The sequence below is a fragment of the Vitis riparia genome, chromosome 15 (genome assembly GCF_004353265.1).
Source record: "Vitis riparia cultivar Riparia Gloire de Montpellier isolate 1030 chromosome 15, EGFV_Vit.rip_1.0, whole genome shotgun sequence".
NCBI classification, from domain to species: Eukaryota; Viridiplantae; Streptophyta; class Magnoliopsida; order Vitales; family Vitaceae; genus Vitis; species Vitis riparia.
The window spans coordinates 12,775,068-12,787,961 of record NC_048445.1 but is presented as its reverse complement, the minus strand read 5'-3'; the positions used below and the strand labels follow the sequence as shown (position 1 = coordinate 12,787,961).

The window sequence follows — 12,894 nt, the reverse complement described above, 5'->3', positions numbered from 1 at the left end:
TCTATCTTCCATATTAAGTTATCTGCCAAGAAGCCATTAAACATTATTGGGACAGGGTTTTGAAACTAAATCTAAAACATAATTTTCAAATGGAAAATATCAACACTATGAAAATCTAACTGAACATGATATGTGCATAAGGCTTATGCAAGAACAAACATTTTCTTGATTTTTTTTTAATAGTGTTTAACTATTACGTTTAACAATTAAAAAAAGAAAAAAAAAAAATACATAGTTTTTCAATTTCTCCAAAGTATTAGTAAATAAGAAGCCATTCTAAGCTTTAAATATGGCTTTTGTTTTTGGAATTTAAAATAATAAGCAACATGTTTCTTATTATTATGAATATAAATAAATAAATAAAATGTATCATTTTTGACACTAAATTAACTTCAAAATCATTTTAAATGATTTCTTAAATTTCTAAAAATAATTTTTCAAATTTTATCAAGTATCCTAAAAAGGACTCCCCGTAAGTCTTTCATACCAAGTTTTTAGAATTTATTTAAAGAAATGGTTTTTAAAAAGGTTTATTTGATTAAAATGATCAATAAAAAACCCAAAATTTGAAATTTAATAATATGTTCTTTTTTTGTTTCATTTTGATAAAAATATCCTTATCACTTTTTTATAAAAATAATTTTGAAAACCTACAAATACTTGAAATAATAGAAAACATTTATATAAAAAGCAGATTGCTTTTCAAATAAAAATATAAAAAAAAATTAAATTTATAATTTGGAGATTATTTCATACTTTTAACCAAATATTTCTTTTAAAATTAGTAACCTTAAAAACATTTAAAACACCCGATTTCCCGTTTTAAAGAAGCTCGGTTAAAACTCATTGCCAAATAAAAAATTTATTCCTTTCACTTCTAAAAACTAAACCTTCTCCATTACATTTCCTTTTTCTTTCTCCAACTTGATTTCATTTCTTAAATAATTGATTTTCAAAAACAATTTTTAAAAACATATATCACAAGGCCTTACCGTTTTGTTTGGATGACTTTTGAAAAATTAATAAGCCTGTTTTTATATTCAATAAGAACTTTTATACTCATTTAATTAATTTTATGAAATATTTATTTTAATTTATAAATAAAATTATGATTTTAATTTCAATTTCAAATTCTAATTAAGTCTAAGAGTATACTCAATGTCATGAATTCAGGCTTTTCCTAAATTCAGTGCGACACTTATAAAACTCTCCCTACATATCCATTTTATTTTATATTTTGGAAACCATATGATTTTTTTATTTTTTTATTTTTTTGCGTTTTCGGAACGGAAAAATGTTGACATTAAGGGGCCACAGAGCAGTAGAGTTGAAAATTACTCAACATCGTGGGATTAGCCGTTTTAATCACGCAAGGTGGGTTTACCACCACTACCCACCGAGGGGATCCAAGTAAGGGAGGAAAAAAAAAAAAAAAAAAAAAAATGAACATGCATTTAAAACGTCACTATATAAGAGGCCACGCGGAGAGCCAATGACAAATCGCAACCGAGTTTTGGCTTTTCAGAGCTCCCCGTTTCCCTCTCAATTCTCTCTTCTCCATTTCTCCACCACCACACAGAAGGTTTGTCTCAGATCTCTTCAGATCTATCTCTGCTCTCACCATTTCTCTTCAATTAATTTTGGAATGCTGCTCTGATTTGTCATTTGAATTGTGATTTCGGTACTGCTCGGCTTTTTTTTTTTTTTTTTTTTTACCAGTTTTCTGATCTATGATTTTGGTAATGGAGCACTGATCTGTTTCTTTCGTATCTTGTCTGTGATGTGTTTTTTGATATGTGCTTGCTTCTGCCATTTCTCGACACTTGAATGATCTCGCTTTTGATTCTGGTGGAGCACTTTTCTCTTTTCCAATCTTATTTGGTTCCACCAATTCTTTTCGCTGGTTTTGATTTTGATTCGGGTGGAGCGCTGATCTGGTTTAAGTCTTATTCCGGTTGTGATTTCTCATATGTTGGCGGCTTTTACCATTCCTCAGCATTATTATTATTATTATTATTATTAATTTCGATTTGAATGAGTTATTATTATTTTTAATTTCGATTTGAATGAGGCTCTGATCTGGTTTGAATCTTATTTGGGTTCTAATTTCTGCCAGGATATGTATGTTGTTCAAGTATGAGCTCGTATTTCATTGTTTCAGCGATTTTGCTTGGATCGGATCAGTTTTGGTTGTTGATTGTGTTCAATTTGTCCCTGTGCACTTGCGCCCCTTTTTGTTAGGCTCCTTTCTATACAAATTCTATTTGTACCTAGGAAGAAAATTTATTCGTGGACTTTCTGTAGTGGATCTGTTGAGAATTAGATGAGGTATGCTTTTAAATCAAAAGATGTGTTTCTTTTTCTTGTCTTGATTTTCAATTGTGCAGGGTTTGGGTAGTTAAAATCAAAATGTTTGTTTAAATTTGTGGATTTAAAACGATACTGTAGGTATGGGTTTGTGATTGTTTGAATCAATAGTTTGTTTTTTCCCTTTTTCCGAAAAAATTGAATGAACCTAACATGTCAATCTATTTTAATTATCCTTGGGATACTGCACAAGGAATATAATACCAATCATGTGGGTTCATGTGCCGATATGATAACATTATGTGATGTCATGTGGTCACACTGTATGATGATGTGATAATGATTTATGGTGGCTTGTTACTGTGCTAGTTGGATTATTAAAAAAATCGTTTATTAGGCTTGACATTTTGTTCAAATAGCATTGCAAGGTCGGAAAAAATGGGAGATTATACCAGCTGACAGTAATAGACATGAAATGACACCATTTCAGTTTCTTTGTTACTAATACTTATAAAGGTTGACTAATCTTGTGATGGCCTCATTTTGGATGCTGAATCTAAAACAAGTTATATGCTAGATGTGATAAGAGTGCTATTATAAATGTTTCTATTTTCATTTTGAATTTTTTTTTTGGTTGCAGATAGTGTACAAGGACAATACTTGATTGGTACTCATGGGAAGTGCTTCTGAGTCTGTCATCAAGGTAGCTTTTATTTTTTTGGTTATTTTGTTTGTGTTTTACTTTAGTTTGGTTTGTTTTTCAATTTAGTGCTAAATCCAAAAATAATAGGAGTTGTTAAAAAGTGAGCTAGTGAATCATTTAGTTAAAGTTTTCAAAGTACTTTCATATTTTTAGAAGCACTGTTAAAGTAACTTCCAATCCATCACTAAAAGGTATTTAAGGATCTGTTTGATAACTGTTTTCAAGAACAGTTTTCTTGTTTTCCAGAACAAAAAAACTAGAAAACATGTGTGAAGGTATTTAAGGATCTGTTTGACAACTGTTTTCAAGAACAGTTTTTTGTTTTCCAGAACAAAAAAAAAAAACTAGAAAACACATGTGACCATTTTATGTTCTTGAGAACAGAAAACAAGGTATTTTTAGATAACATCTTTTTGTTATTTTCACTTGTTTTTAAAAAAGAATTATATAAACATGTATAATGATTAAAAATAAAGCTTTAAACATAAAAATTATTTTTAAAACATATTTAAAAATATAAAAAATAGGTTAAAAACATTTCAGGTTCCTAAACAGATTTTTGTTCTACAAAATATTAGAGAACAATTTTTAAAAATTATTTTTCAGAACTGATTTTATTTTACCTGAGTTTAACCCATCAGAAATTGCAATGACCAAGGAATTGTGACTTAGTCCCTGTTATGAATACATTTGAGCCAGTTTGTTAGTTCTTTACATTAAACAAAAAGTAACTATTTATTTTATTTTATTGATAAGATAGCAGAATCTGGTTATTGCTGATCATTAAAAATTTGAAATATGCTTATAGAGACAAATGTTTCATTTTATCTCTTTCATGTCTCATCTTTGTGGAGTCATAGTCTGACACATATTTGGTTGCAGGAAACAAATGAAAACTTGCTAGCTGAGAAGAAGGTTAAAGTTGTTTTTGTCTTAGGTGAGCACTTTGGTTTCTGATTCTTTCAACAACTGATCCTATTCAGTAAGGTCTTTGCCTGTAAAAGTTGCACAATCCTTCTTTGCCTAGCTGAATTTCTAGTATTACTTCTCTGAATGCTTGATAATTTCTCTAACAAGTCTCATTGTTTTGTATTGTACCTAACAAGCCATTTTTTCTTATCCAAAAGTTTTAATTTGTTTATGTAAATGGTATTATGGTTTATTCTACACTCTCTTCTTGGTCTTTTTGTTTTAGTTTGTCTTTTTACTAGTGAATGTTTGTGGGTAGCAACAGTATTATTTTGGTATTATGATTTATTCTACTCTCTCTCTCTCTCTCTCTCTCTCTCTCTCTCTTATTAAGGATGAAATTGGAGATTTGAAGTTTTGATTAAGAAGGTGAAATCAACAATTTTAAATTAAAGTTTCTTCAATTTCAAGTCTTCTAAATTCTTCCCTGATCTCTTGCTAGGTCAACCCTTAAGCCCCCTGGGACCTTAATCGATCTATTGTCTCCATTCTTTCAATTTGTCCCTTTCTCTGATTTTAGCTGCACAGAGCTGATTTCCACAATTTGAACTATAAGGAGTTGATAATTTACACATCACTAGATGCTGTCAACAATTGGTTTCCTTTGAAGGCAAACTCTAAAAGTGATAATTGTGTTGGAATTGAGAAATTAGGAAATTTTGATTACTGGAATTAGTTTGAACAAATTCAAGCTTGATTGCAGCCCTTTAGGTTCCATAATTAGTATTTATTTGTTCACATGAAAAAATAAGAAAATTTTTGAGCACAAATTATTGAAAGTTGATTTACCTATTGTGATTAGTTTCTATTAATAAGCATGCTTGTAGCTTTCTATATGTATGTTTTCTATATCACCAAGCTTATTTGAGTATGTTTCCTTGATTTTTATTGATATTTCATTAGTTTTTTCAAACATATTCATATGGATCTGCTATTAAAAGTTCTTTTATATTCTGGGGATGATTATACCATAATTATTTTTAATTGCTAGGAAACTCAAAGTTCTTACAAGGACGTCTTAACACATGAGCCACCTGGCATTTTTTTGTAAACACAATTTTTATTTGTGTGCTTGCTAACCTTATATTAGAGGTTTTCTCTTTTCCCATTTTATATACTTTTTAATTTTTAATTTTTAATATTTTAAATTAACTGGAGGCTCTCTTTAATTATTCAAACTTGCTTTTTGAAGAGTTCCTTTTTCACCACTTTCAACCTTTCAATTTTCTTCTTCTTAGCACAACTCTTGTTTATCAGATTTTTGGTTTCACATTAAAAAAATCTGCTGAGAATGTAGTTGCTTATAAATTCTTTTGTATTTAAAGGTTCTATTTTTGTTACTGAAAATTTTGGGCTTCAGTCCTGGTACTGAATTTGGTAAAATTGTGAATAACTAATTCAATGACTACTTTGATGACTAAAAAATAGTTATGGTACATAAAAGGTTGCCAGACACCATACTTGAGACTCAACAGTCAACATCAGTGTTCATTATTCCTTATGTGGTTGTTATCTTCCTAGCCATCATTATTATTTTGGGAGTCTTCTCCGTTGCAAAGATCCTTTTCTAACAATGCACACTTTCAGGGTCATGTCTTCCATTAGTTTATGAGGTTTAGACTTTGCCCCTATGGTTGCTCCTTCCTTTTTCAGGATCGTGTTTTCCTAATTACACCTGGGGTTGGTCTTGTATGCTATTTCTGGATTCCTGATTTGTTCCCTATTTTCTTTAACCACAAGAAGTAATTTCCGGGTTTGAATTCCTTGTGGTGTTCAATAATTCCCACTCCTGAAGTTGCCTGTCTCAAGTGACAATGATCTCAAGTTTGAGAATAGAAAAGAGCCTAAAAATGGATGGTACTTAAAACTATACTTTGACATTTTGCTACAAAGTAAGACCAACTTCTTCTGCATATGCATTTTTTTTTATAAGCATGCAGATGCAAGTGTCCCTGTGGAAAGCTTCTACAGGGTGCATCTTCTGGGTATTTTCACCTAAATTCACTCTAAATACTTTCTGATTTTCAATTAAATTAATTTTAAATCTTCCAAAGGATATATTTTTGCTTCTTTTTTCGTAAAATGTTGGTTATGAAGTAGTATATTAATTTTGAGCTCATGTATAGTGTAGATGATGGATTTGCTGCACTTTATACTTTTGTAGTATAATGTGATATATATGCCATTGGTAGCCGCCATTCAATAGGCATTTATGGACCACTTACCAAAATAGGTGAAGTAGACAGTGTGGTTCAGATGGAAGAAAGAGAGTGGCAAGAAGAAAATGAAATTTATGACTGTCTCCATGGTGTATATGATCTGGTTTGTTGATTCTGTGGATTGACACACTCTCTCTCACAAAGTCACATGTATGCACACACACACACACACACGCACACACACACACACACACACACACACATGATTTTAAGGGATTTCTCTGAACTGATATATTGATTCTGTGGATTGAGCAGGTGGCCCAGGCAGTGGGAAAGGCACCCAGTGTGCAAATATTGTGAAACACTTTGGGTACACTCATCTCAGTGCTGGTGATCTTCTACGAGCAGAAATTAAATCTGGTTCTGAAAATGGGTATGGTTTTAGAGTAATAGTTTTCAGCTAAGCTGTATTAGATCCACATTCCTTTCTGTCAAACCAAAATCTGTTCTCATCCTTGATTCAATATACGTAGTGTCCAAATATAAGAACAGTTGCAGCTTTAAAATGGATGTTGGTTTAACAAAGAAGTCATTGAATGCTATACTGTACATTTTGCCCTTGTGAAAAAGTGGAATTATTATCTCATGGATCTTAACAATGATGATATAAACTAAACCTTATGTCTGTATGACCTAATCCATCTGATTTATTGTAGTTCTTGAAAAGGTTTGCTAATGGAAGGCATTTGCTTTTTCTACAGGATATGTGGGTTTTCTGTTATTGTTTTCATGTATTTTCTTCTTTGGAAGCAGCTTGTATATGTATTCTCAGTCCAACGCAATCTAATGAATAAAGGGGGAGAGATTCCTCTTCAATCTGGAGATTGGTTGATTGAAAGAGTAATCCCCCAAATCCACTGATATGACTTAGAGACATGAATATTTTGACCAAAAAGTTGTGGTGCCATTACTTTTCTGCAAATTTTAATTTAACAAATTATAATTCTGTGGGGCTTGAAGCCTCGAACATATAATTTGGTTCTTATTTGCCCCCATGAGTGATCATTCTACAATGTTTACTTGGTTTTAAGAGACCCAAGTGTGTGCGGGCGTTCATATTAAGTACATCCATAGAATTACAAATGCATTGGAGGTGCTCTAGGCTCTATTGTTTTCTTAAGTTGCTCTTTTCAAGCACACTCATGCTCCTGCTCTATGCTCTGTTTACTTAGTTCTTGACCTTACTGTATTCCTCTTGGTGGGTATGGGTATTGTTTTATTTATTTATTTATTTTTTCCTGTACCTTTTCATACTGGTGGAACTGTGAGTTGGAAACTTTCATTTTTGTAGCCTTATGTTGGGGACATCCTACCCTAGGAATTGGTGTAATTGGACTTTCCTGATGGTTTGATTTGCAGACCTTTGGTTGTAGATGACTATCTCATGTTTTTCTTTATTCTTATGCTTGTGCTTTTGGCTGAAAGCATGGCTGCAATTAGTGAAGTCAATAATAGTTAGTTAAGATCTTTCTCATTGGTAACCTTTTATGTTTTTCAAAAGAGAAATTCTTGGTGTAAATTGGATGGGAGTCTGCGATCTTAAGTTGCAGCCCCACTTCACTTAATTTTTTTTCCTCAGTGTGGACCCTTTTCTTTTTTTTTTTTCCTGGTGTTTTTCCTGCTTGTTTGTTTGTTCTTTTTCACAAATTGGAGCATGAACTCCTTTTAAGAATCAAAAGTGTGACAGATAAATAATGCTTTTGTTCTAAATTTGTGCTGTCTTTATTGCTACAAAAAAACATATGGCAACAAATGGGACTAAGATTTCCAACCTTTTCCTTTGGGGTTTTTGAGTGAATTTCCTGTGAACAGATGGTTAGGATTGTCTTCCCAGTGTTAATTATTTATTATTTATTCTTTCTTGATATGTTATATAATGAACCATCAAGTGCATTTTATTTTTGTTGCATGTGGACAAAATTTGAATGCCTTTTTATCCACCAATGCTGTTCTCTTCCTTTCTGATTATTCTGAAAAGACTGTTTTATGTTGTTGCAACAGCATGTGGATTCTGCTATGGTTTAAATGGGTGATTCTTTTTAAACAATGACCTTGCTAATAAAGTCTGTGTTTGCTAATGTGCTGCAGGAATATGATTCAGAGCATGATTAAGGAGGGAAAGATTGTTCCTTCAGAAGTAACAATTAAGCTTCTCCAACGAGCAATACTGGAAGACAGTAACGACAAATTTCTTATTGATGGTTTTCCCCGTAATGAGGAAAACCGTGCTGCATTTGAGGCTGTTGTAAGCTCTCTATGATAACTCTTCTTTTATCTCGATTTTGCTATCTCTACAGATATGTAAATGTTATCCATATTCGGAATGCCCTATTCAGAATAGTTCATGTGGATTTTGTTTGCTGAAGCTGCCAATTTGGGATGCTTTCTATTGATTTTGGAAATGAATGATGTGAATGCAGACTAAAATTGAACCCGAATTTGTCCTGTTTTTTGATTGTTCGGAAGAAGAGATGGAGAGGCGCATTCTGAACCGGAATCAGGTTAGTATATATGACTAACCCTTCTTTCAAGATTTTATTTATTTATTCTATCTTGGTTTCTATTATATGTTTGCTCTTTTTTTTTTAATTTTATTTTATTCTTATTTGCCCTTTTGTTGGGAAATGAAGGGAAGAGAAGATGACAACGTTGAAACAATAAGGAAGCGATTTAAGGTGTTTTTGGAATCTAGTCTCCCTGTTATTGAGTATTATGAGTCTAAGGGGAAGGTTCGGAAGGTAATATTTTGTTTATGCTTCTTTCTTAACAATATTCTTGCATGTTTATTGCTACCAGTTGAAATTATTGCTTTGCCCTCAGATTGATGCTGCACAGTCGATTGAAGAGGTTTTTGAGGCAGTCAAAGCTGTCTTCACCCCAACAAATGAACAGGTAAAGCACCATTGTAATCTCTGGTGGAATTTTAAAGTTTATTGGTTCTGTTTTGGACACAATAAAATTAGGAAAAGGAGATAAACATTGCTGTTGAACAAAGTGAGTATTATCCTGATGGTATTAATGCTTAGCAGTATGTTTTTATAATATTTAGTAATGGAGATATATGTTCAGTTCTGGGCCTTGTAGGCAGCCTATAGTCTGGAAAAAAAATTGATATCTTATTATATTATGATTGGCAAACTTCTTCATTAACTTGAGGGAAGCTATCATTGTTGCTGAACATTCGCACACCCTGAGCTTTGTGATGTTGAGATTTAAAATAAGAACTACTGTATTTTTGTGCCCGCATGTTCCACCGCTTCTAATGCTGCTGGAATGATGAAAGGGGGGAATTTCTTTTGTCATTGGGAATAAGTTGGACTTGCAGATGGTGGGAAATTTGTGGTTATGAAAAATTTGAGAATGTATTTCAATAACTAATATTTCAAGTGCCTCTAGTATTTGGTATGATTGTAAATTATCCATTTGTTATTGACCGTACCTAATAAAAATGGAAATTTGTGTATGATTTGGACATCTTAAAAATTTTGAGAAAATTTGTGATTCTAACATCTTTTTTCATTTCCATTTTCGTAGTGCAATTGTTTCAGTTGACCATTTGATCAATCATGTTAGCCTAGTCAGTATTAATTCTGTATTTTTGGGGAATGACCAAAACACTCAAGAGTACAATGAGTTATATTCTATAACTGCAGTAATTGTGGGGAAAAAGAAAAAGGAAATAAGGATATATAAATATAAGTAGTCATACAATCTTGTATTGACATGCACATTTCCCTCCTTAGCTGATATAAAGATTCAAAGAATGACTACTATTCACAGTATGCAGTTACCTGGCATTCTACATTTAATAGCAGCAAGAAGTACAGTTGAATGGATACACACACACACACACACAACCTTCTTGTTTACTCATTGAATACCCTTCCCAGTAACCCGGCATTCTACATTTAATAGCAGCAAGAAGTACAGTTGGATGGATACACACACACCCACACACAACCTTCTTGTTTACTCATTGAATACCCTTCCCAGTAACCCGGAATTCTACATTTAATAGCAGCAAGAAGACAGTTGAATGGATATACACACACACACACACACACACACACACGACCTTCTTGTTTACTCATTGAATACCCTTCCCAGTAACCCGGCATTCTACATTTAATAGCAGCAAGAAGTACAGTTGAATGGATATACACACACACACACATACAACCTTCTTGTTTACTCATTGAATACCCTTCCCAGTAACCCGGCATTCTACATTTAATAGCAGCAAGAAGTACAGTTGAATGGATATATATACACACACACACAACCTTCTTGTTTACTCATTGAATACCCTTCCCAGTAACCCAGCATTCTACATTTAATAGCAGCAAGAAGTAGAGTTGAATGGATACACTCGCGCGCACACACACACACACACACATAAACTTCATGTTTACTCATTGAATACCCTTCCCAGTGTGCATCCATCTCAACTGCTCATTTTCCCTTTATTAATGCATGAACATTTGGTGTTTGCAGGTTGATGCTTAGCTATCAAGCCTAATATCTGTTGAGGTAATACACTTATATCTTTTGAGGTAATATGCTGTCAGGCATGCGATTATATGCATTAGAAAGGATAAAAGAAGATATACATGGGACACAATGTCCCACCTTCAGGAATGAAACAAAGCAAACTACATAACAATCCCCCTTGAGATGGGTAGTGATGCCCCTGTGGGTTTGTAACTCAGCATCACTTATCAGTGGCTGGGTCCTCAAAAAAATTAACCTCAATTGAGATGGCCATATCAATTATTCTGATAACCATGTCATCATATCTTCAAAATTACCTCACTTTCCACTCTGCCCGCTGAAAATCACCAAAGAGTCCTGCTCTGCTGTGAATGTACTTCCTCATGCCTGCAAGCATGCATAATAACTCTGCCTTGATGGCATTACCCCAAACCCCGGTTTAGAATTGGAAAGAACTAGTTTTTTTTAATTATTTTATTTATTTATTTTTTATTTCATGCTTTTTGGAAATTCTACTCACTCATCTGAGCAAGATTTCCTCATGCGTTGCCTCGAAATGTTGTTTTAACTCTCCAGTATTGAAATGATTTCCTTAGGCCCTGCTTGATGCAACTTCTTTGATTGTCTAAAAGATGTTTCCAGCCGCTAAAAGACCTTTATAGTGCTTTGCTCTTCTTTACACAGATATTTTCTAAGAAGACCTTTGCTAGAAGTTACAGTCAATGCCAAATGAGATTTTAGTCGCTCAAACTGCATAAATATGGAAAATGATCTTATTCCACAAATTTTGATTGTTCCCCAGAAAATTCTTGCATCTCTTTCTCTCTGAATAATCTTAATCATTGTTCTCCTATTCAACCTTGAAAGTTCTGATATTCCTTAAACACACACTTCTTGGCACTTGTGCCTGTGTTGCCCATTAAGCTCAATCTCTACATGAGTTGGGGCCATCCAACATGCATTCATATAAGAAAAGAATCTCCACAATTCACAGATATGAGTCGCGGTCATCCAATATACATTCATATGAGAAAAGAGTCTGCGTCTCTACTGAAGAGTTTGCACCAGAAAAAGGACGTAAGCATTTTTCGTCTATCTGAGGAATGTTTCAAGTGCTTTTCATAGACTTGCACACTCTCTGCTCACTCACACACACACACACAAGCACGCATGTGAAAAGTTAGGGATGGGGTAGGGGTTGTATAGGGAAGCTGATGGAGAATAAAGATGAAGATGGAGCACTTCCTTTTCTCCCTTTCTGCTCAAAACTCTTAGCTCATTGGATCACCACTGCTCCCCTTTATAGTTGCGTTTCACCTGTTTCCTCGGCCATCTATTTTGAGCTTCTTGTAATCAACATTGATGTGACCATCCAAACAATGTGTCAACTCTAGGTATATATCTATACCCTCTAGATTGAAACAGGAGCATCCCAGATCAAGGATTTTGATTCCTTTCTATTATTGCCTTTAAGCAACTCAGTGAATTAGAATAGATGGATGCTTCTGAGTTTGTTTTCTTCCTTTTTCTTTTTTCTTCAAATTTGTATATCATAAGAAAGCATTCCAAGTTTTTGTGCCTCTACTTTATACTTCCCGTAAAAAGTATGAGATGAATGTAGTGTTACTATCAACCATTTTTTTTTCTCTTTTTGTAGGCTTACTAGATAATGTTGACATAGATTTGAATTGTAAAGCTACCTTTCTTTCAGCCGATTGCATTGGTGAATTATTATTATTATTAACGATTAATTAATTCTTAGCTTTTCCTTTTTCAGGTGATTATAATTGTTGGCTGCGTATTCTTATATTTTTGAGGTACTCATGGATGATTATTTGTTATTCTGCGAGTAGGAAGTAGTAGTTGATGCTACGAATGTTTGTTTACTCTATAATAGGAAGAAGTTCACGCTATAAAAAGGCTACGCTGTTGTATTCTTATTGTATGACTGATTCTTAATAAGATAATGGTAATGACACTCCTTTTCCGGGTGCCTGACTGATGGTGCTCTTATGTGGTAAAGGTATCTGTGGCCGTTAAATCAAAGGCTACGACTAGTTTTAAAGATTTGGAGCCTCCCTGACATTGTGATTTGAAAATGGTTTTTTGTTTTTTAAAATTCAAAACTGTTTTTAAAAATATATATTGGTCTTTGATAGTTACTCTTTAGAAACAGTTTTTAAAAACAAAATAAAATAAAAAACG

At 33.1% G+C, this 12,894-nt stretch overlaps 1 protein-coding gene across 1 annotated transcript; it reads left to right on the top strand.

Moving 5' to 3' along the window:
- Window positions 1-1,506: 1,506 nt before the first annotated feature.
- On the top strand, window positions 1,507-12,702 carry LOC117932350 (UMP-CMP kinase 3-like). Its single transcript, XM_034853572.1, has 10 exons — window positions 1,507-1,582; window positions 2,948-3,010; window positions 3,893-3,947; window positions 6,454-6,571; window positions 8,287-8,443; window positions 8,619-8,699; window positions 8,829-8,936; window positions 9,019-9,090; window positions 10,693-10,728; window positions 12,467-12,702. The coding sequence occupies exons 2-9, from the start codon at window positions 2,981-2,983 to the stop codon at window positions 10,702-10,704; spliced, it is 633 nt and encodes a 210-aa protein (XP_034709463.1). The 5' UTR covers window positions 1,507-1,582; window positions 2,948-2,980; the 3' UTR covers window positions 10,705-10,728; window positions 12,467-12,702.
- Window positions 12,703-12,894: the final 192 nt, after the last annotated feature.

What these genes read in the sequence shown, in the direction of transcription:
- LOC117932350 (XM_034853572.1), top strand. Translation starts at nt 2,981, where the DNA reads ATGGGAAGTGCTTCTGAGTCTGTCATCAAG. An exon ending in CTTCTGAGTCTGTCATCAAG is followed by an intron (nt 3,011 to 3,892) that starts GTAGCTTTTATT and finishes ATTTGGTTGCAG; the next exon opens with GAAACAAATGAAAACTTGCT. An exon ending in TAAAGTTGTTTTTGTCTTAG is followed by an intron (nt 3,948 to 6,453) that starts GTGAGCACTTTG and finishes TGGATTGAGCAG; the next exon opens with GTGGCCCAGGCAGTGGGAAA.